The sequence below is a fragment of the Ostrea edulis genome, chromosome 9, assembly GCF_947568905.1.
Source record: "Ostrea edulis chromosome 9, xbOstEdul1.1, whole genome shotgun sequence".
Taxonomy (NCBI): domain Eukaryota; kingdom Metazoa; phylum Mollusca; class Bivalvia; order Ostreida; family Ostreidae; genus Ostrea; species Ostrea edulis.
Genome location: NC_079172.1, coordinates 61,514,834 through 61,539,090, shown reverse-complemented (window position 1 = coordinate 61,539,090; position 24,257 = coordinate 61,514,834). Strand labels below are relative to the sequence as shown.

Genomic DNA, 24,257 nt, shown 5'->3' with positions numbered 1-24,257 from the left:
TGAGATTGATCACTGTTTGTTATCTTCACCTTTCATAGAGAATACTGAGATGTGAAAAGTACTTGTAAGTACATGAGACAACAATTCAGTACAACAGTAACGAAAAAATATGCAAAATGTAGCATTTTAAACAACAATTTAACAACAAGAAAAAAAGATGAAAATAATGAGATTTGTAACTTCACTAGACAAATTACCGAACAAGCATGACAAAGTGAACAAAAGTTCCTCGGGAAATTGAATCCCTCAGTTGATATAACATTTCAAGTAATTGTGAGGAACTCCAGAGATTTTTGAAACGAAGTACTTTTAGAATTTAATGTTGTTTAATTATACATATACATATGTATGTTTATTTCTTAGATATGACACACTTTTTTTTATTACACATCTGATACTGGACAGCAATTTTTTTGTATTCTTAGAAGATATGACAGGTTTTTTTTTTCAAAATTGGAAATATGGGTCAGGGTCCCAACTCCCCAATAAATATTGACCGGTCCGCTCCCAATAAATAAAAATACAAACAACCGCAACTGGGTCTGTCCCGAGACACGGTTAGATTATTCTATCTAATTTGATCTCATCCAATACTTTCATTGTATTCAGTGGTTTAGGCTTAATTATCGCTTTTCCCCCAAAAGAATTTTTTTTTTTATACTTTTGATCTCTGGATCCGCCCCTGTATGATGTCGGAAGTGACGTTTTGTCTAAGAGCAACAGCAAAAAACATGGCGGCTGTTCTGTTTCGGAAAAGCAGACGGTTAGCGTCAAAATTGAGTTTTGACAATGTGTCTAAGGTATCGTAAATATTTTTATAGCTATTATATCCATTTCAGAAAGAAAAGTATGTTAGTTTTGCAAGTAGTGTTACCGAAAGTACAGGCATTGATATAGTTAGCAATGCAAAAATGCAATGACTTCTCTTGCCCTTGCAAGTTGCATTGCTGAACGCGGTCTCAGTCATAATGCGCTGGTGCCCAGTGATACAGGCGCGGATACAGAGAGGAGGGGTTGAATGCCCCTGGAGTATTGACAAAACAGAACTCCCCATTTTATGTTTCTTATACAACGTTATATGGTTGAACACATGCATTTTCTGTTTTATAGATTTCACCATGATGTTTATTCACCATGGAATTAGCCGAATTTAGCGGAAACACCGAAAACACTCCCTAAAAGTCCCCAAAACAACATGAAATTACATAAAGTGTTAGATCCTATGAATTTGTTAAGAACGGATTATCAAAATAGAAATTGAATGATTTATGGCTAATTTTCATCAGCATGTATTGTACAGTATCTAAATGTTCCACAGAATGCTCTTTTGATATATCATATTTAATTTTAGTGTAGTAGTGAATTATATTTTTCTCATCTTCAAGAAGAAGTTCTAGTTAAATAAATTTTATGGAATGACATTTAACTGCCTGCTTGGCCAACATCAAGTCGAGAAATGCAATTGAAAAACTAGACATAATCTTACTTACTTACGCCTATTACCCCTCCTGTAGCATAGGCCGCCGACAAGAGATTTCCAGGCTTCTCTATCCTGGGCCTTCTGAAACATGACATGAAACTTAGCCGTAAATCATTAGATTTTCTATCAATATAAATGAAACTTTGGTAACATACACATCTAAGTATGATCAAACGCCTTGTAGGTGTATTTTAATGATATTTTGGTGCTTTTGGTAATTACCTGTTGTTTCCGCTGATTCCATGAACCCCCTTATAGTATAGTGTCAGTTGGACTTTGGCACAAAATACTAAATTTAAAGAAAGAAAAAAATCCTTGTGTGGTTAAGGGCTTGAATTCCCAGAGTGCATGTGTCATTGACAATAGTTCAACAAATGGAGACGAGATGGCCCAGACGCAATAAAATTCAAAATGTGCCACTGTCAATTACAATGCTTCTCTTCAACAGTTGTATACATTTCTGTTGTAAATATTTTTGAATGTAAACACTTATAACACATATAATCCTTGTAAATATTTTGTGAATGCCATTACACATTATGACCAGATTTTTTGTTTTCCAAAGAGGGTCATGAACCTATTTTTACATGTTGGAGGTTGGCAACTGTGGATATTTTACATGGAAAAAGCAATTCACTTGTATTTATAATTGCTCTTTTGAGGTGATGGGTGTTTCTGGTGTCAACCATCAAGACAGACGACACTTGTCTCTACATGAATACTTAAGTTTTGGACTCCTCAAAGAAGCCAAAGTACCAATTCCGAAATTCAAAGTCTGTGACCACACGGAGGAAGTGGAGAAGGCTGCCAGAGATTTGTGTATGTAAACATTTGAATTCGATGGAATCGGGAGATTTCCAAGAATTGATTGGTCATTGCAGATAACCTTTTAAGTAGTTTCTAGTTTTACAAATATTTTATATGTGTAGTAATAGTGCATGAATTGCAGTTTAAGAATGATTAATTTAGAAAATAGATATCTTTTCAGTTTTATTTGTGACCTTTATTGGTGGTTTAATTGTTGCTTACTGAGTTTTATCTGACATACAGGCACAGCCAGTGAAACAGATGTCTGCAGCTATGCATTAAATCAGCACGAATGGTTGCAAATAACAGATGAGAAGATCATGATCCCATTCTAATGCAATTTCACATTTGTTCGATGTTTACCTCTTATTTCATTGAGGTTTTTTTTTGTTTAATATGAAATGTTTAATTATGGTTATGATTTTGTGTCATTCTGTTATGATGGTACAATTGAAAGCTTTCTTTCTGTTAATGCTTGTTTGGCTGCTTCAAACCCCTGTACATTAGCCAATCAAAATGCAAATTACAAAACAGTTGCATCAGAATATGAATTGTTTTCTCCACAGTGGAACAGACTGGTTCTCCTGATGTGGTCGTTAAGGCACAAGTGCTCAGTGGAGGTCGAGGAAAAGGTCATTTCACAAGCGGACTCAAAGGAGGAGTTAAGATATGCTTTTCGTAAGTCTGTTTCAGTATGTCTTATGGAAATGTTCAGGGGTTCTATGGAAAATAATCGTCAGTGTTGGACGGAAGTAAGATCAGTGAATGGTTATGATTGACCCATATTTATCTACAATTCTGGCAATCTTCATCTTTCCCAATAATGACAGCAAAACCACATTTCATTATTTATATGTTTACATTAACAACAATTAAACTGACTCTAAAACATGTTTTTGGTCTATGATACCCATTTACAACTATGTGATGTAAAATGATAATACCAGGCTTTCAGATATTTCCATCCATTTCATATTTTAGGGGAGTTTTTGTGAATGCAGTCATGAGGTTCCAGGGGATGGGGGTAGGGGATATCCACAGAGTATAATATCTTAAAACAGGCATATAAATTGATTGATTACTCATTATTATCTCTATTGTAAGACTGAGACAATTATAGAAAATGACTTAGAATATATAAAAATGATTTTTGTTAAAATTCTCATACAATTTTGTGCAGTTTCTGCAATTGAAGGAAAACTTTTGCCTGTGGAAGGGGAAATCTTCATTTGTTGTCAAAGGGGGAAGGTACCTTTTACCAGTAGTAAACAGAACCTAAATAAATCCCTGAACACTAAACGGATCAGCAAACAAAACAGGTGGTCACATGATTTTTAATTGGCAGAAAAGTCTCGAGTTTGTTGCTTTTAAGTTCGTTTGAAAATTCATTGAAAAATATTGTAGAAAATTTTCAGTTAATATTTAGATACGCTGCGGTGGTCTAGAGGTTAGAGCGTTCGCCCCGCATGCAGAAGGCCAGGGTTTGAATCCTGGCCGCGACAGACCTAAGTCATTAAAACAGGTAGTAACAGTTCCATCGCCAAACGCTCGGCATCAGGTGTGAATGTCACGGGTCCTTGGAGATGACCTTAAAAATGGATGTCCCGTGTCACAGTAGGTGTGGCACACTAAAGAAGTCTCAATGCTTAATGCCAAGCAAAAACCTAAAATTTGAAGCCCTTCACCGGTGTTGGTGACATAGATCTCCATATGAGTGAAATATTCTTGAGAGAGACGTTAAACAATATACAATCAATAAAATGTTTTCAAATCAAAGAAAATTGATACTTATCATTTTCAGTGTTTTGGCAATTTACATCTGGCCCACTCAAACCATGGTTTATCCTCATGCCAAGCACTGCCAACTGATTTATGCATTATTTACATATAAACCAAAAACTCTACATCATGGTTTTTAAAGAAAAAAAAAATACTATTGAATGTTAATATATAATTGTTTGTGTGTGTGTATATATTACTATATATATATAGTAATGGATGTAAATATTTATGTTTCATGCAGGGGCCTACGTGGCCGAGTGGTTAGAGGATTGCGCTCAAAATCACACGGCCTCTCACCTCTGTCGGCGCGGGTTCGAATCCTGCTCGCGCCGGTAAGTGAGAAAGTTTCCCAGTTTACTTTCGGAAGGTCGGTGGTCTCTTCCCAGGTGCATTGTATCTGGGTTCTCTCTTCCACCAACAAAAACTGGGCGCCACCATATAACTGAAAAATTGTTGAGTGTGGCGGAAAACATAAAAAATCAATCTATGTTTCATGCATGAAGTTAACCCTTTTACATTTATCAATGATTTTTTTTTCCAGAGCTGATGAGGCATCTGATATGGCCTCCCAGATGATTGGCTCCAGACTAATTACTAAACAGGCTCCCTTGGGTAGGATCTGTAACGAAGTTATGCTCTCTGAGAGATTGTATTCCAGAAGGGAGTTCTATTTCGCTATTGCCATGGAGAGGTCATTTCAGGTAAGACAGAGACAAGACTATTTTGGAACAGGCCTTTACAGCTGATGCCGTATTCTATATAAAGCCCCTCTAGGAGCAGCTCTATATATAATATTTGGTGTCATAAACTGCAGAGTCTATCATGTTCACATATGACAATTGTTATCTCCAGAACTTTAGCAGTCCAAAAATAACAACTCTGCTAACAAGTATTTTAAGGGCTCAATTTGTTTTATGATTAAGAGCCGAAAAAGGAATTCCAATATTTTTCAAAATGTATTATGGAAATTCTTCAATGATGGATATAAAGAAAAATAATTGTAAAATGACCTTTTGTGTGTTACACCACTGAGCCATGAGCTGAATATTCCTTGAATTGCAGCTTGCTTTATTTATTCACAAATCTCTGTCCGATGTAGCAGTAGTCCTGTTCACATTTTGACCTACACTGTACAGGGTCCCGTCATGGTAGGGAGCTCACAAGGAGGGATGAGTATTGAAGACGTAGCACAGGAAAATCCCTCAGCCATCCTGAAGGAACCGGTGGACATTTTTGCAGGACTGACAAGACAGCAGGCTGTTAGCATGGCCGGAGTCATGGGCTTCAGTCCAGCATGCATAGATCAGGTCAAGAATTCAAAAGTTTATTATCACAGCAGGTTTAAGACATTGAGTTTTAGAATTCAAAATGCTTGACAGCAACATAATGATTAAAGATGTTTTGTAAAGTTTGTACAATCATTCTTTTGTAGGCAGCAGATATATTTATGAAACTCTACCATGATATTTTCATCAAGCATGATGCAACCCTGATAGAAATCAATCCAATGTCAGAATCTAATGATGGCACAGGTAGTGTTACTTTTTCAGATTTGGGGATCTTTATTTTAATATTCTACTTTGGTAAGTCTGTAAAAACATCAAAACTTAACTAAATAATGGAAGAGTGAAATCTTGTAGTGATAATGCTATCATAGGATGTTGGAAATCAAAACAAAATTTTCATATATGATGTACATGAACTTTCATAATCAAAATTTTGCTTATTTGCAGTTGTTAAGTATCTTTTATAAATTATTTTTTTCCCCCACTTTATGACTTGCAGTGTACTGTATGGACTGTAAAATCAACATAGACGACAATTCGTCCTATAGGCAAAAACAGATTTTCCAGCTTCGTGATTGGTCACAGGAGGATCCAAGGGAGGAGAAAGCTGCCCTTGCGGAGCTGAATTACATCGGTCTGGATGGAAACATCGGCTGTCTGGTAAATGGTGCAGGTCTGGCTATGGCTACGATGGATATTATTAAGTTACATGGTGGAAGCCCTGCAAACTTTTTGGATGTGGGGGGTGGAGCCACTGCCAAACAAGTGATGGAGGCCTTCAGACTCATTACTTCAGACCCTAATGTAAGTGTGACATGCTTTTTATTGTTTAGGATCATGGAAAAGAATTGAACTTGGAATCTCGCGTTTATTATAGTAGTCAATATAGAAGTAAATAAGACCGGCGATCATTAAGTAAGCATTCATGATTTTCATGTATTACAGTCAAAACATTTGACGTCACAATGCTATCTCAGTGCGGAAAAAAGATGTGAGCTTATCACGGGTGGGAATGTTTTTCAACACAGACTGAGGATTTTTAAATGAAAGGGCTTGCATGGAAATTAATTTATGGGGATTTTTCTTTTGATTTAATGTATATTATATATATTTACAATATATACACACGTGATTTAATACAGTCTAGTTCATAACGATGAAAGCGCTGCTAGTAATTGTTATTAACTTTTTTGCTTTATCAATAAAGTACATGTATGTGTAAATACTGTATGCATGAGAAGTGAAAACAGGTTTCTTTTTCCGTTTAGGTACAAGCGATATTAGTGAATATATTTGGTGGCATAATGCGTTGTGATGTGATAGCCCAGGGCATCATTGCTGCTGCTGAAGAGCTTCATCTGAAAATACCCATCATGGTGCGACTACAAGGTAAGGCTCCTTTTATGCAGAAATTTTGTTAAAAAGTCAAAAAACTCATTTCTTACCATGTTAGATGTGTTTTGAATGTAATTTTGCCTGGGAGTGCATATACACTGTAGTAAGAATTTGCTAAAGGGAAGTAAATAAATTCTTGTCAAACCCTTTAAATATGTTATACTGGAACAAGGCAAGTACTGCTGTTAATTTTTTTCGGTTTGACTAGACATTTTGATGCATATTTTCTTGAAAAATCATCATCTGATAATTTGCACTCATAAGCCATATCATTTAAAAGGTATACCCATCAACAAAATCAGGTTAAAAAGCATGACATTTGTACCAGTGTATATTTCACTTGATATTGACACCCATTTTTAGCTCTTCTGAGCCAAAGGCTCAAAGAGCTAATGCTATGGCCATTTGTGCGGTGTGCGTAAACTTTTCAGAAAAAGGGCTATAACTCAAGAACCCCTTGGCCAATTTTTTTCAAATTTGTTACAGGGTATCATTGGCCCAAGGGCTTTCATACATACTAAAAAGAGGGATGTGACCCTTTAACAAGGGGAGATCATCAGGAAAATACAAACAAAAGTAGTGGTTGCTAAAAAATCTTCTTCTCAAGAACCACAGGGCAGATTATCACCAAACTTACACATAAGGATGAGGATATGTTGTAGAATAAAAATTGTTCAAGGCATTACCCTGGGGCAAAGGGCGTGGTCTCAAGGTCACTTCAAAGTTGACCTAAATTTAAAATTTTTTTAAATTCCTTAAATCTTAGATATTTTAGTCATTATAAGGACTAGGATCATCAAATTTTGACAGTTGATGCATCTTAGGACCTTGTGTCAAGTTGTCTCAAAAGTAGGTCATGGTGACCTACTTTTTGAATTTTGCAGGTATTTATTTTAAAATTAATTTTGATGCATATCTTGGACACTTTGAAGCCTATGATCATCAAAACTTGTCAGTTGGTGGATCATGGGACCTTGAAATGCGTCAACTGAAAAATAGGTCACCGTGACCTACTTTCTGAATTTTATGGCTTATCATTTATAGATATATTTTAAGTTGTTATTTCAAATACCGAGAGGTTTAGAATCATCAAATCTTGTAAGTTGATGCATCTTGAGGCCTTGAAACATATTTATAAAAAAAGTAGGTCACAGTGACCTACTTTTTGAATTTTGCAGATATTCAAATTTCACATTTTCAATTTTAGATGCATATTTTGGGCACTGTAAAACCTAGGATCATCAAACTTTGTCAGTTGATGCGTCTTCAGTCTTTGGTTTTTGTCGACCAAAAAGTAGGTCACCGTGACCTACTTTTGGTATTTGACAGCTAAATTACTATATTTCAGACACTATTTGACCTACAATCATCAAACTTTGTCAGTTGATACATCTTGAGTCTTCGGAGTGTATCGACCAAAAAGTAGGTCACTGTGACCTACTTTTGGCATTGGACAGTTATATTTATATATTTCAGGCACTAATTGACCTACAATCATCAAACTTTGACAGTTGATGCATCTTGAGTCAACGGAGTGTGTCGACCAAAAAGTAGGTCACCTTGACCTACTTTTGGAATTTGACGGCTATATTTATATATTTCAAATACTATTTGACCTACAGTCATCAAACTTTGTCAGTTGATGGGTCTTGCATGTTCGAAGGGTTTCGACCAAAAAGTAGGTCACCTTGACCCACTTTTGGAATTGGACGGCTATATTTATATAATTCAGATACTATCTGACCTACAGTCATCAAACTTTGTCAGTTGTTGGGTCTTGCATGTTTGAAGGGTGTTGACGAAAAAGTAGGTCACCTTGACCTACTTTTGGAATTTGACGGCTATATTTATATATTTCAGATACTATTTGACCTACAGTCATCAAACTTTGTCAGTTGATGGGTCTTGCATGTTCGGAGTTCGCTGACCAAAAAGTATGTCACCATGACCTACGATTGGAATTTGACAGCTATATTTCAATATTCAGATACTAATTGGCTTAAAATCATCAAACTTTGTCAGTTGATATTTCTTGGGTTCTCAAAATGTGTAAACCAAAAAGTAGGTCACATTGACCTACTTTTTTTGAATTCTTAGGATTTAACTAAAGATTTAGAATACTAAGAGGCTAAGAATAGAAATGGTGGGGTTGTACAATTTATCAGAAGAGCGATTCTAGGCCCTTGGGCCTCTTGTTTCATGTTGTTACAGCATTCATTTGTCCAGTAATATACTGTCAAGACACAAGCTTTTCTAAGTGAAGTAGCATTTTCATTAAATCTATACTTTTTTTCTCTAAAAATAAGACTTTTCCAAAGGTGGAAGTTTGTAACATATTCTTGTCAAAAGTAAGTTACATACTACCACCAGTATTGAGGGCTACACTGAATGCAGCCAATGATTGAACTTACCTTAAATAAAGTTGTTTACTTATCTGATCAATAAATTGAGTTGTAATTTTGGGCTTGGTCATGAACTGAAAAAAATATTTGAATACATCATGAAAATAAAATTTTTCTATACTGCCAAAATGTAGAGGAATAATTTTCTATTTACGACATCCATCGTAAATTGCAACACAGATGTATTCCTGGCACCACGTGATGTAAAACGAGAGCATCAGAGCCGTGGCAAGTGAGAATGGCTGAGATTTGTTTTTTTAAGTCAAACATCTTTTGATGTTACATACTGCCCAAATGAAAGAAGGCAGTTGTTAAAACTACTCTTTCTGAAATAATGAATATATGTATTCCAAGTTGGTTCAACAATTGCATCCATATTGAGCTGAGCAGGCTGTGTTCTGTGTTGAATGCTGTATTTAACTTTGACATTATGACAACACACAGATATCTTGTCAATGTTACAGTCCATACAAAAATTGTAATACTTTTACAATGTTCTTTTCATGATGCTTTTTATATCTAACAAAGCATGAAGTATATTTGTTATTAAAATCAAATATACATGCAAATACTTTACATGAATTTTTTTTTAGCAATTTGATGTATGAATTTAATGAACTTCTTAATAGTGAAATTAAAGTATTTGGCAACAGGACATGGAATAGAGATTGATATGTCAGTTATTTTGGTTATTGGATTTGGTTGAATGTACCCCTCCCTAGGGCTTAAACGATTCACTGAAATATCAATACTGTTCAATATAAACGCTCGATTCAAAGTTCGATTCATTACCTCCATCTTCAATTCAATACGTTTTTTTAAAAATTGGATTTGGTAAAATACATTGTGGTTGACCTACATACTTATCATTTTCACATGCACGAGAGACAAAATGACATTCGATAGTGGTCAGACTGTTGTTAGCCTCGAGTCTGACAAAAACAATAATTAACTTAATCATGTAATCAGTTTAAATTACAGAGCCAACAGGCATCTTACTGCTCAATGGCTTGGAAACATTTTGCTTTTAGATTTGTGACTGAATCTTTGTAATTAATTTTTTCTTTAAAGTCATTTGGTTTCTTCTTTAAAATGTATCATATTGAAAATATTGAATTATGGCATAAGTATTGCAATATGTATCATTACTATATATTGTAATGGGCAACAGTGGCTTTTTTATACCCCCTCCACAAAGTGGTCGAGGCATATAGATTTACCCTTGTTAATCCTTCCGCAACACCCAGTTTTGAACTTGTTCTCTAAACACCTTGAGATATTAAATTGATTTTTGTGTGTGCAAGTGTATATTGATGAGTTACAGAGAATGCCAAAACCAAATCAACTCAATTGCCATGTAAATGTATACCCTTAATTTTACTTTAGGAATAGTGTGAGAGTGAGAAAGTGTTTTATGATTTAATCATCTCTTCCCAGGAACAAAGGTAGAGGATGCCAAGGCATTGATGGCTGCCAGCAGTTTGAAGATCATGGCTGATGATAACTTGGATGCTGCTGCTGCCACTGTAAGTTGTTCACTGGTCTGTATGTAGAAAAAGTAGTGCTTCATGGCTATAGGTAGTGATAGGTCCAAGAGAAAATAGTTCCTTTCAACACTGGCCTGTATGTAAAACAGCACAGCTTCTTGTCCATATGTAAAGGAAGGTCTAATGCAAAATACAGATCTGTATGTAGGAAAAGTAGTGCTTCATGCTGATATGTAGTGAAATGACCAATGCAAAATCTCAGCACAGGCCTTTATGTAGAAAATGTAGTGCATCAAGATGATAGCTACTGAAAGGTCCATGGCTGAGTAATGCTTCTCAATAACATACTGCTTCAAATGGACAAATTGCAGCTATCTCTTCCCAAGACTATTCAGTAGAATATGTATTGAATGAAGACATCACTCTGTTTTAGGTAGATAATCATATGTTCACCATACTTTTATAATTATAGTGCTATTGAATAATGATAAATTATTTTATGTGCACTTTACATTTATATCCTCTATATGTATTATAACCCCTGAAATGAAGTTTAGGGGAGTATAATGGAATCAGCATGTCTGTTCGTCCATCTGTAGACATGTTCTGAGAGATTACCCATGGACTTAATTGAGAATTTGTTCACTCTTTATTCACCATATTAAGATGTGCACCTGATATTTTCATTATGATTTGACAATATTTCTTCATTTTACAGTCCTGTTTTTTCAACTATTAAAGTCATTTTGTTTTATATTTTGGAACAACCTGTTTTCTCTCAGAGACAATGAGGGGTATGATGGAATCATCATGTCAGTTTGTTTGTGGACATGAATTTTGTCTGGACATTTTCTAAGTGACTAGCACATGAATTTTCCTGAAAATCAGACATACACTCTATTACACTATGGTTTTTGATAAATAATTACTTGAAAAGAATTTAGTTTGTCCTGCATTGAACTTGTATTCAAGTGAAACATGGATAATGAAACTCATGTCTTTCTGGTTGTCAGCTGTACAACATTTTAAGTCTGCGCCAAAATGGATGAGCCCAGTGGGTTGTATTGGTGTCATTAGGACAGGTCTAGTTGTATAAAGATATTGTATTGTTATAGATAGATGATTAAGGCCAATAAAACTTATTTACTTGGTTCTGAAACCAATACAGGTAACTCTCGAATTATCGCCACTCAATTCATCGCCATTTTCGTTATAACGCCGCATTTTTCTAGGAACATTTTTCCTGTTACTTAAAACTCTCGTTAAAACGCCAAATTCGATATCGCCATTCGCCACAGTGTTTTCATTACAAAAGTATATTTCACCGTGTTAATTATCTCTATAAACCGCCATAGGTGCACGTGGTCAGTGAAGCAGTAAATTGGTCATTATCGATCTCCGGCGTACACCTGGACAGAAGGATCCCAGTAATTGCTGTATTGAATAAACAAGAAAATTACTGGAGATGAACTGTAGTCAATTTGTTTATACATCATAGAAACACATTTCAATTTAACTATGGTTTCGCCATGAAAGAGGGTCCTGTTAAATTTCGATGAAAAAAAGCAAATCATTACGTACCAAGAACATCATCCAAAATGTACCCATCAGGATATTGCAAATCATTGTTTATGTGGTTTATGCAAGTAAGGACAAAAGATAACTCTTACATATAAAAGAACGGTAACTCTATTTCTTCAAGATGGCGGTAATTCAATTCATCGCCAAATTCGTTATAATGCCATAATTTCATAAGAACAAAAGGTGGCGGTTTATCGAGAGTTGACTGTATTGTCAAAAATAGATTAGGGAGCATGTTTTTTTTTTATCTCACAAAAAACAGATGAGAGATTTTGTTTAAATTCAAAACTCCCAACTTTTATTAAACAGCTCCAGTTCAGAGGAAGCCTTCAAAAAACTTCCCACAATGTGCCATGGCAGAATAACTGTTTATGTCTTTTCCTGTCTGAACAGATGTTAATGTCATTGTGATGAAATGTTTGAAACTACATAACCCCGCTGAACATTATCTCTACTCAAACGTTGGGATGATCCAGACTTAGTCAAACGTTTCACAGATGAAAGTATCTAAAATGCAGTCAGAAATTCTGATTTTTTTTTATTGAAAAAGTGCATTAGAGAATGTTTATTTTATTCATTTAAGGATAAAAATGGCTAATGCACGTTGTTTAAACAGATGTGGGCAGGCCTGAGAACCAAGAAATGAATTTTTTTAGGTCCAACATGTACACTGCTTGTAGATGTCCTTTTTATTGATCAAGGACATTGTGCCTTTATGGATAGAGAATTGTATGTACAACATGTACATGTATTTGTGCATACTGCTATAGGTTGATAATTTTGTATACATTTCTCTTAAACCCATTCTGTGATATTCTGCAAAATAATTAATGAAGTAACTAATTTGTAACACTTTTCTTGACATATTGTTTTTCAGGTTGTTCGTCTCTCCAGAATTGTTGCCCTTGCCCAAGAAGCTAACATTGGTGTGAACTTTGAACTGCCTCTGTAGAATTACCTCAGGCTTTTTATGTTTATTTTTTTTTAATGCGGAAGAAAGACTCTGTGACTATTATGACACATCTGTAGGTGAACAATTTGAATTTGGCTTGAAAAGCAACTTTTACACTGGCATAATTTGTGATGATTTCCATATATGCAGAATCTCCACTTCCTCAAAGAATTTCTTTATAAAAAGGGTTTAATAAGCAAGATCTTGCAATACAAATGTCCAATGGCAATTTATTTGCTTTTTCATTAAATGGGAAAGATAAATTTCCCAGCCCAGTGATTTATATAACTAACAGTCAGGCACTACAAGTACATTTTAATGGGAAAATAGTGTTCGTCATTGCAGACAGATGAAGATGTCATATTGAAATTGAATACCCCACACGCTCATTTCAGGCAGTTGACATCACATGTTCATGTGATTTTGAAGGAATTTCAATGGAACAATATTTTTGTTTATGGATATTTATTTACTAAATACAGTCATTTGTCTTGAAATGTTATGCATATCTGATGTGATAGGTTTATAAATAATAATAAAAACTATTTAAAAAGCGAAAAAAGCAGCATTTTACTCTGTTCATTTCTCTCTCAAAAGGATAGTCATTTAAAACTACTTGTGAACAGTAATTATCTATTATTGCTGAAAGTGAAGATTTTCTCTGTTCAGTATTGGGTAGGAAAAATGACAGAGTAATGGAAAGTGATTTATAAAGGAGCTTTATTGTGTACACAGATTGCTATGATGAAAAAAAAGATGCTTTGTTCAATTGATATCTGTCCAAAAGAGTGGAGAAAAACTGAGCAAGTTCACGCATGCTTTGTAAGTAGGTATTAGTGACCCTCCTCCTCCGGCGGTACTCGAGGAGTACAACTATTGAGTTTTATATCTATAAGATGATAGCTCTCAAATTCCAGTATACATGTAAGAAATTTTTTTTTACACAGTGTTGCTCTCCAAATCATTAGAACATTGTGTTGAATATAACTCATTATACCATTATTGTTGCTCATCATCTGCCCTGTTTTTAATCGTGTTCAGTTATTGTACATTACTGACAGTTGAAAAATAGGCTTCGAGGAAGAATATATTGTCGGAACCCACAGGTTTTCTCGCTGTTGCACTGCATTCAACATTGAATACAATGTAACAGAGTGAAAACCCATGGGTTCCGACGATGCGATGTATGTAACCGAAAAACCGAAAATGTGTCTGCTTTTTCATTATGATCAAAGGGCGATGTGCACCAACTGCTTGGGTTCTCCTTCATCCACATCAGCTGGAAAGCCTGGTAACAGACTTATCAGCACCTGTTTTCACAATAAGAAATACATCGATTCCTTTCAATGAATGATCCAAATCAGCACTCAGGAATTCTTTTAACTCTGTCAGGTTGAACACATTCTCATCAGCAGCCATCTTTAACTGGTGTATATAACGAGTTTTCTGAAAGGCTAGTCATTCCGAGAGGGCTTCATCGGAACCAATGAAGTATACCCATTTTTTTCATGAATACTTCATAGGTACGAACGTTGTGTAATCAATTCTCCCATAGGTTTAATGCAGTGTAACGGAAAGAAAACCCATGGGTTCCGACAGTGGAAAGAATAGTGCTATGCATTAATTGAGTTACCCTCTTAAAGTGAACTGTTTGATGCCAGAATCGTGTATAGATGTACCTTAAATGTATTTATACAAACACATTTCAGAATTGCTAGGAAATCATATCGGACTCGTAATACAGATGTAAATATCACATCGCTAAGAGGGAACACATGTTTGCGAGTTTGCTACAATCTGGACATTAATTATTCTTGACTATTTTTTATTAAAACGGTTTTATTGCGAGTAAATAATGAGAATTAAAAATTTTCATTCAATATGGCACATGTACATGTATCTATAAAAGTACTTGATATAAAATCTCTGTATGAGTGAACAAATGTCATCTAGGTTGTGCTGTTGATTATCATTGAAGTTTAATTAGATTGTGCCGTTGATTGCTGTTTGGGTTAAAATAGACTGTAGTTGATAGCTATATTAGGGTAAGACTAGACTGTTGTTGATAGCTATATTAGGTTTAGAATAGACTGTGCTGTTGATAGCTATGATAGGGTTAGACTAGACTGTGCTGTTGATAGCTATATTAGGGTTACTAGACTGTGCTGTTGATAGCTATATTGGGTTCAGACTACACTGTGATGTTGATAGCTATATTAGGTTTAGACTAGATTGTGCTGTTAATAACTATATTAAGGTTACAGTGTACTAGACTGTGCTTTTGATAGCTATATTAGGGTTAACCTAGTCTTTGCTGTTGATAACTTTATTAGGGTTAGTAGACTGTGCTGTTGATATCTTTATTAGGGTTACTAGACTGTGTGCTGTTAATAGCTATATTAGGGTTAGACTACACTGTGCTGTTAATAGCTATATTAGGGTTAGACTACACTGTGCTGTTAATAGCTATATTAGGGTTACTAGACTGCTGTTGATCGCTATATTAGGGTTACTAGATTGTGCTGTTGATTGCTATATTAGGGTTACTAGACTGTGTGCTGTTAATAGCTATATTAGGGTTAGACTACACTGTGCTGTTAATAGCTATATTAGGGATAGTAGACTGTGCTGTTAATTGCTATATTAGGGTTACTAGACTGTGCTGTTGATAGCTATATTAGGGTTACTAGACTGTGTGCTGTTAATAGCTATATTAGGGTTAGACTACACTGTGCTGTTAATAGCTATATTAGGGATAGTAGACTGTGCTGTTAATTGCTATATTAGGGTTACTAGACTGTGCTGTTGATAGCTATATTAGGGTTACTAGACTGTGTGCTTTTAATAGCTATATTAGGGTTACTAGACTGTGCTGTTGATAGCTTTATTAGGTTTAGACTAGACTGTGCTTTTAATAGCTATATGAGGGTTACTAGACTGTGCTGTTGATAGCTATATTAAGTTTAGACTAGACTGTGCTGTTGATAGCTATATTGGGTTCAGACTAGATTTTGCTGTTAATAGCTATATTAGGGTTACAGTGTACTAGACTGTACTTTTGATAGCTATATTAGGGTTAGACTAGAACGTGCTGTTAATAGCTATATTAGGGTTTAGACTAGACTGCTGTTGATAGCTATATTAGGGTTAGACTAGACTGTGCTGTTAATAGCTGTATTAGGTTTCGACTAGACATTGCTGTTGATAGCTATATTAGGGTTACTAGACTGTGCTGTTGATAGATATATTAGGTTTTGACTAGACTGCTGTTAATAGCTATATTTGGGTTAGACTAGACTGTGCTGTTAATAGCTATATTAGGGTTACTAGACTGCTGTTGATCGCTATATTAGGGTTACTAGATTGTACTGTTGATTGCTATATTAGGGTTACTAGACTGTGCTGTTGATCGCTATATTAGGGTTAACCTAGTCTTTGCTGTTGATAGCTTTATTAGGGTTAGAATAGACTGTGTTGTTGATAGCAGTTGGTGTTTGTTGGTTGTAGTGCCTTCTACTGTGGTAGTTACTTGCTATACGCCAAATTTTTACACGCCAAATTGTATCAAGATTATTTGATAAGGGTCAATGTTTTATGTAGAAATCATCTCAGAAAGTTACATCACAAAGTACAAATGAATGACAGGTATAAAACCGGTTTAATCCGGATAACAGATGTAGAGAGATTTTATAGTGGGCAAAATATCTTTGCATTCATATATGTATTTGAGAATGATATATACACATAACTACGAGCCACACGTTCTACAACACAAAACGTTTCTTGAATGTTGGTTGTAGGTAGAGCACTTGGATCTTTCGCAGGTACTGGAATGATCGCCATACTCACAACCTAACGTAAACAAACAAAGGTTAAACAAAATCTCGTAATCTCCATACTCACAACCTAAACATAAACAAACAAAAGGATAAACAAAAGCTCATAATCGCCATACTCACAACCTAACGTAAACAAACAAAAGATTAAACAAAACCTCGTGATCTCCATACTCACAACCTAAACATAAACAAACAAAAGGATAAACAAAAGCTCATAATCGCCATACTCACAACCTAAAGGTAAACAAAGGTTAAACAAAATCTTGTAATCTCCATACTCACAACCTAACGTAAACAAAGAAAAGGATAAACAAAAGCTCATAATCGCCATACTCACAACCTAAACATAAACAAACAAAAGGATAAACAAAAGCTCATAATCGCCATACTCACAACCTAACGTAAACAAACAAAAGATTAAACAAAACCTCGTGATCTCCATACTCACAACCTAAACGTAAACAAACGAAAGGTTTAGTGGATACACAGTCGAACAAATATAGGTGATATTCTTACTCACAGCCTAAACGTGAATAAAAAATACACAAATTAAGATATAAACATATAATCTCCGTACTAAACATTAAACAAATACACACTCGAACAAATACACGTGATCTCTGCACTCACAGCCCAAACATTAAACAAATACACAGTTAGATAGATACATCATCTCGTACTCACTACTTAAATGTTGAATTACAACACGGTCAACTAAACAAACACATATGCTCTTCTTACTCACAAACTAAATTGTAAAGAAATACTAGTGATTTTCGTGTTTAGGAATTTTGAAATCACAATATTAAGTGAAACAAATACACTTGATTTCACTCACAATCTTAACTTAAATCAATTACACACTAAGAAGAGGTGAAACTGACAATTTACACCTGATTACAAAACAATCCTACTATGATTCCAGTCCCCCCCCCCCCCCCCCCCCCCCCTGTCCGCGATATTGAGTAATCTCAGATATTATAATGATACTGAGTGAATTCAGACATTAGATTAGCAATATGTATGTTACTATTACCCTTGACAGACGTGCTGTGGACTTTATTACACATGTCACAACATTCGTCCTTCTGACTGGTGTAACAAACATAACTGTATTTGTAAGAACCGTCCGACTTCTTCGTAGAACACCAGGAGTTTTGATCACCAGCCACACACGAATCTAAAGACAAAGAAAGTCAGTTGAAATTCGAGACAAACCAATTTGTTTATTTCTATTGTCACGTGTTTATGATAACTGTGAGATGCAGTACACAGTATACAGTAATGACAGATATTCTATTTACTTACTCGGTATGTTAGGAGCATTATCATCATGTACACATGTTCCATTCAGACACCACTGAAAGGGAAAATGTTTGAAAATATGTACACGTATAAATGCACACATACCTTGTCATGTAAGCAGTCATGGAAAAGTGAAGATAACGAACAGTGATCAATCTCATAACTCCTATAAACAATACAAAATAGAGAGTTGGGCAAACACGGACCTCTGGACACACCAGAGGTGGGATCAGGTACCTAGGAGGAATAAGCATTCCTTGTCGACCAGTCACATCCGCCGTGAGCCCTATATCTTGATCAAGCAAACGGAGCTATCCGTAGTCAAAATCAGTGTGCCAAGAGCGGCATAACAATCGGTATGAAACACGTCAGACAACATTTGACCTAATGATAGATTGTAATGGCAAACTAGAGCGTTATAACGACCATAGTATTTGCAAATTGCTGCCTTCAATCGAGACCGTTGAAACCCTTGCACCATCAACTTGTTTGTCTGTACTCTGACTCGATTTAAAAACTGACCATACACAGAACAAGCTCTTGCATATCGAATCAGTTGAGATATATAAACACCATATGAATGGAATATCGCTACATAAAAATGGGAAGTTGACGATGGAGAAGCTAAAACCATCCAGTTTGTTAAAAGTTGGGTTGTTAGATTGCCGTTAATATGTCTACTTTCAATAAAATATCTACGTAGGAAGCAGAACTGGACGACTCAATGGTGCCCTTTATTTCGAGTTCATGGGGATATTCCGAATCGACTTATGAATGAAAATTATCATTGTTAATATATAAAACATCGTCGAATATCTAAATGTCGAACTGAAGGCCACGGCAAAAAACTTTTTCTTCTGACGTAGAAGTTTTAGAATAAATTCTGCTTCATAGAAGTATAAAATCAAGTCAGCGAACAAAGGAGCACAATTCGTGCTCATGGGGATTCCAACAGACTGTTGGAAGACCTGGTCACCAAAAACCACTAAGATATTGTCAATGAGGAACTCCAGTATATTTTTTATTTCAACTTCAGAGTACTTGTGCGTGGAATCAAAGTGGTGTTTAAAAAAGAAATTCTTTGGATGATTGATCACTAGATATGAATACTTGCGTTTTCCATTTTTGTCGAAGAAACAGTCTATGATGTCAAAAAGTCTAGTCTTTAATTTATCGTGAGGAAAAGTCGTGTAAAGTGTTGAAGTCATACATTTTGATGTTGTTGATATGACTTAAAGTTTACTAAAAGTTCTTTCGAGTTTTTTTAAAATCCACATTTGATTAACATCACTTCTGACATATGTAGTCGCACAGTGCGTTTAAAGTTTTTCCTTCACAACTGTTAATATTTTCGTGAGGGTCAAAGATAGGGGCTTGGTAGAACACTTACTGGATCCAGCAATGTATCTTTGTTTGTAAGGGTTTTCATGAAGTTTAGGAATCCAGCATACGAATCATAACCCTTTTGTTTTTGAAAGGAAAATTAAACTTTGTCCAATCTATTCCAATATAAAAACTTTGATCCCTATTATGACCCGATCCTGATTCTATCCCAAGGTCGTTCATTTCAACAAATTTAAATCTGCACTACCTTAGGATGCTTGCTTATTAAGGTGATTATTCATAGCCTGAACTAACTGTTCATTTTAAAAAAAAAAATTAAAACGTTCCCATGTAAAACTTTGATCTCCTATTGTGGTCCCACCCACCACAAATTCAACTTGTATCCCCATTTCCCAAGGATGCATATCAATATGACTAATCATTACCCTGTTGCTCTTGACAATAAGATCTTTAAGTTTTCCAAATACAATTTGATATAAAATATTGCTTTGTAATTGTGGTCACACCCTGGCACCCCCATGTGCGCGGCCATGATTTGAGCAAACAGAAAACTGCTACCTATAAGAAATGAAGGTGCATGCATATTGATAGGACTAATCAAAGCTCTGCTGTTCTTCAATTTAAAAAAAAAGTTTTCTCTTTATGTTCATTTTAAATGGACAGACAGACGGACAACGTATAAAAGCTCAGGTGAGCTAATAATGATTAAAGCTGTATTAGTACAGTAAATGTCAAAAATAATCATTTAATGCTTAAGATACAAAAAAAATAAATCAGACCTTTTTTGGTCCACATGTTGTTCTGTCCGCTGCAATAATGCCATGACAAGTTTTCCCATTAGAATCAGCACAATACATTGTTTCACATAGTGGCTCATACGATGTAGAATATGTATCCACCCTCTGCAAATAAATACACATGACCTTAATTTCTATTTTTGTAAACCTTTAATGTTGCTAATTTTAGTACCAGGATTGCCTGTTTCATAGAGTGGCTCCCTGGTAGGGGTTCCCCTACACTGAAATATCACGTTATAGCCAGTTTTCTATGGCAGAAATTCGGCCCTAGGTTACAGTGATAGAGTGGACTCTTCCCCCAGCTAGTTCCCTCCTCATCCTAGAATTCCACTCTGCGTGTAGCGTGTCTTTTTCAATATACGCTGATCTGCGCTCACCGTTATCTCGACAATAGAATTTTCAGCCGGGTTCTCCGAAGAGCTATTTGTGAACTATTTAGCTACATGTATGCGCGATCCGCCTAAAATAGCCTATAAAACCTACTTAGAACAAAGATTTTACGAAAACTGGTAGGTACCATGGTAGAGAATATTTATTTAATTGTTGACCACCACTTTACTTATATGACGACCGCCATTTATTTTAACTGTCGTCATGTGCTTAAAACGGGCGGCCGCCACTGATATGGCGGTCGTCATTTATTTATCTAAATTAAGTTGTAACCACGATATATATTAAGTGGCGAGCGCCATATTTTTATATAAGTGACGGGCGACAGATAAATTAAGTGGCGATTAAGTGACAGCCGCCATATACAATGTGAATGAAGTGGCGTCCACCAGTTAGATCAATATTAATTCTTCCGTAAGATGCTTCTCTTGACAAGAGTCTAGCAAGCCCAAGGTTACAAGTGCATGTAATTTAATTCCTGCATAATCAAGGGTTGCATTAATGTTTCGGAATATCTTCTAATCTATGAACGTATGTCTTAATATAGACCTAAGATACAAATCATGAGCGATTTCTTTGAAAAACAAACAGTATATGCAAACTCAGTCTAAATCCTTTCTACTGTCAGCTAGTACACCCTTAACGGCACAAAACACCCTTGTGCAGTGCTATTCATTAGCCGTTAATGTGATAATTGGCTCTATTGTCCATTAAATCTAATCTGTTTATGAAATGGCTAACAACTGCTTTGAAAACTTCTCGCTCGGGGTCGCATATGACGTCACACATAATGGCGCGTAAAATATGAAGTAAATATATTCGCAAGATTTGAATTTCATCGCTTTCAAACTTGAAAACTACGCAACGTGTTTCTTTTAAAACACATGTAAAGTAGTTTTAGGCATGAAATTAATTAATTTTGCTGAAAAAATGAAAAAGTTTAGAAACATGCGACGTGTCGTTTTTAACAATTATCACTGTTGCACTACATAGTTCATTGAAAAACCACTTTTCATATATAAAAAATAAAAAAATAAATAAGAGAGGATAATTACAATACTAAGTTCTTTTCAACGTTATACTGTATAAATTTTTCTCTGCCTTTACCCGAGTATGTATAATTCATTGAATTAATTACAGTGAGGCTGTGTGCGTTCTCGAACGGGGGGGGGGGGGGGGGCTGTTTCTTTTTCAAGAGTGCTAGGTTATCTCACCCTTATTCAAGATTTCTTTCCCCTAACACATCACCACCAGTCCGCTAGCCTACTTCATATCACAGGGTGCTACTTAACTTTCTACCTTAGCTTTTAAATTTTTTACCTTCATATTTTCTAATTATCTTTCGATCTGCTCACTGGTAGATTCGACATCATTCTCTTTCAGCTCTCTCCGCGCTGACTTATATACAAACGGATCAGGGGTGATTAACACTGTGGGAGAGTCCATCTTCTAAGACTCCCTTTCTTTGTTACTACGGCTTTTCTATCATATTCATAATTACAATATGATATCCATAAAATATCCATATCATTACAATATGATATCCATAAAATGAACTGCAAATGATGTTTCAATACCCCCCCCCCCCCCAAGACATACTACAATGAAATATATAGTGAAAAAATGAAATGATGACTCACACATGGCCAGGTACTGTAATTATGAACATTTCCTTTAATGTGTGAAAGGTGAAGATAACGAACAGGGATCAATCTCACAACTCTTATAAAGGTGAAGATAACGAACAGTGATCAATCTCACAACTCCTATAAAGGTGAAGATAACGAACAGTGATCAATCTCATCACTCCTATAAAGGTGAAGATAACGAACAGTGATCAATCTCATAACTCCTATAAAGGTGAAGATAACGAACAGTGATCAATCTCATCACTCCTATAAAGGTGAAGACAACGAACAGTGATCAATCTCATAACTCCTATAAAGGTGAAGATACCGAACAGGGATCAATCTCACAACTCCTATAAAGGTGAAGATAACGAACAGGGATCAATCTCACAACTCCTATAAAGGTGAAGATAACGAACAGGGATCAATCTCACAACTCCTATAAAGGTGAAGATACCGAACAGGGATCAATCTCATAAATCCTATAAAGGTGAAGATAACGAACAGTGATCAATCTCATAACTCCTATAAAGGTGAAGATAACGAACAGTGATCAATCTCATCACTCCTATAAAGGTGAAGATACCGAACAGGGATCAATCTCATAAATCCTATAAAGGTGAAGATAACGAACAGTGATCAATCTCATAACTCCTATAAAGGTGAAGATAACGAACAGTGATCAATCTCATCACTCCTATAAAGGTGAAGATAACGAACAGTGATCAATCTCATAACTCCTATAAAGGTGAAGATAATGACCAGTGATCAATCTCATCACTCCTATAAAGGTGAAGATAACGAACAGTGATCAATCTCATCACTCCTATAAAGGTGAAGATAACGAACAGTGATCAATCTCATAACTCCTATAAAGGTGAAGACAACGAACAGTGATCAATCTCATAACTCCTATAAAGGTGAAGATACCGAACAGGGATCAATCTCACAACTCCTATAAAGGTGAAGATAACGAACAGGGATCAATCTCACAACTCCTATAAAGGTGAAGATAACGAACAGGGATCAATCTCACAACTCCTATAAAGGTGAAGATAACGAACAGTGATCAATCTCATAACTCCTATAAAGGTGAAGATACCGAACAGGGATCAATCTCATAAATCCTATAAAGGTGAAGATAACGAACAGTGATCAATCTCATCACTCCTATAAAGGTGAAGATAACGAACAGTGATCAATCTCATCACTCCTATAAAGGTGAAGATAACGAACAGTGATCAATCTCATAACTCCTATAAAGGTGAAGATAATGACCAGTGATCAATCTCACAACTCCTATAAAGGTGAAGATAACGAACAGTGATCAATCTCATAAATCCTATAAAGGTGAAGATAACGAACAGTGATCAATCTCATCACTCCTATAAAGGTGAAGATAACGAACAGTGATCAATCTCATAACTCCTATAAAGGTGAAGATAACGACCAGTGATCAATCTCACAACTCCTATAAAGGTGAAGATAACAAACAGTGATCAATCTCATAACTCCTATAAAGGTGAAGATAACGAACAGTGATCAATCTCACAACTCCTATAAAGGTGAAGATAATGAACAGTGATCAATCTCATAACTCCTATAAGCAACACAAAGTAGAGAGTTGGACAAACACGGACCCCTGGGTATACCAGAAGGGGGTGTATTGAAAGATTGCTCTAAATATTACCAAACCCCCTTGACATAAACAAATACAACAGTATATCACGGTTAACTATGGTTAAAGACATCGAAGGTCTTCCTGTCACTGTCATTTAAATG

At 35.5% G+C, this 24,257-nt stretch overlaps 2 protein-coding genes across 2 annotated transcripts in view; one reads left to right on the top strand and one right to left on the bottom strand.

The window, feature by feature from the left end:
• The first annotated feature begins 685 nt into the window (after positions 1–685).
• Positions 686–13,734, top strand: LOC125659158 (succinate--CoA ligase [ADP-forming] subunit beta, mitochondrial-like). Its single transcript, XM_048890746.2, has 10 exons — positions 686–800; positions 2,143–2,299; positions 2,854–2,965; positions 4,611–4,770; positions 5,206–5,376; positions 5,502–5,601; positions 5,855–6,159; positions 6,624–6,744; positions 10,590–10,678; positions 13,098–13,734. The coding sequence occupies exons 1-10, from the start codon at positions 687–689 to the stop codon at positions 13,170–13,172; spliced, it is 1,404 nt and encodes a 467-aa protein (XP_048746703.1). The 5' UTR covers position 686; the 3' UTR covers positions 13,173–13,734.
• A 3,077-nt stretch (positions 13,735–16,811) lies between these two features.
• LOC125658659 (uncharacterized) overlaps positions 16,812–24,257 on the bottom strand; it is a 53,867-nt gene continuing 46,421 nt past the window's right edge. The window contains exons 27-30 of the mRNA XM_056150806.1: positions 20,440–20,562; positions 18,320–18,371; positions 18,048–18,191; positions 16,812–17,024 (exon numbers count right to left, since the gene is read on the bottom strand). Coding sequence (XP_056006781.1) covers positions 16,921–17,024; positions 18,048–18,191; positions 18,320–18,371; positions 20,440–20,562 — 423 coding nt within the window. The 3' untranslated portion in view covers positions 16,812–16,920. The remainder of the gene's footprint in view (positions 17,025–18,047; positions 18,192–18,319; positions 18,372–20,439; positions 20,563–24,257) is intronic.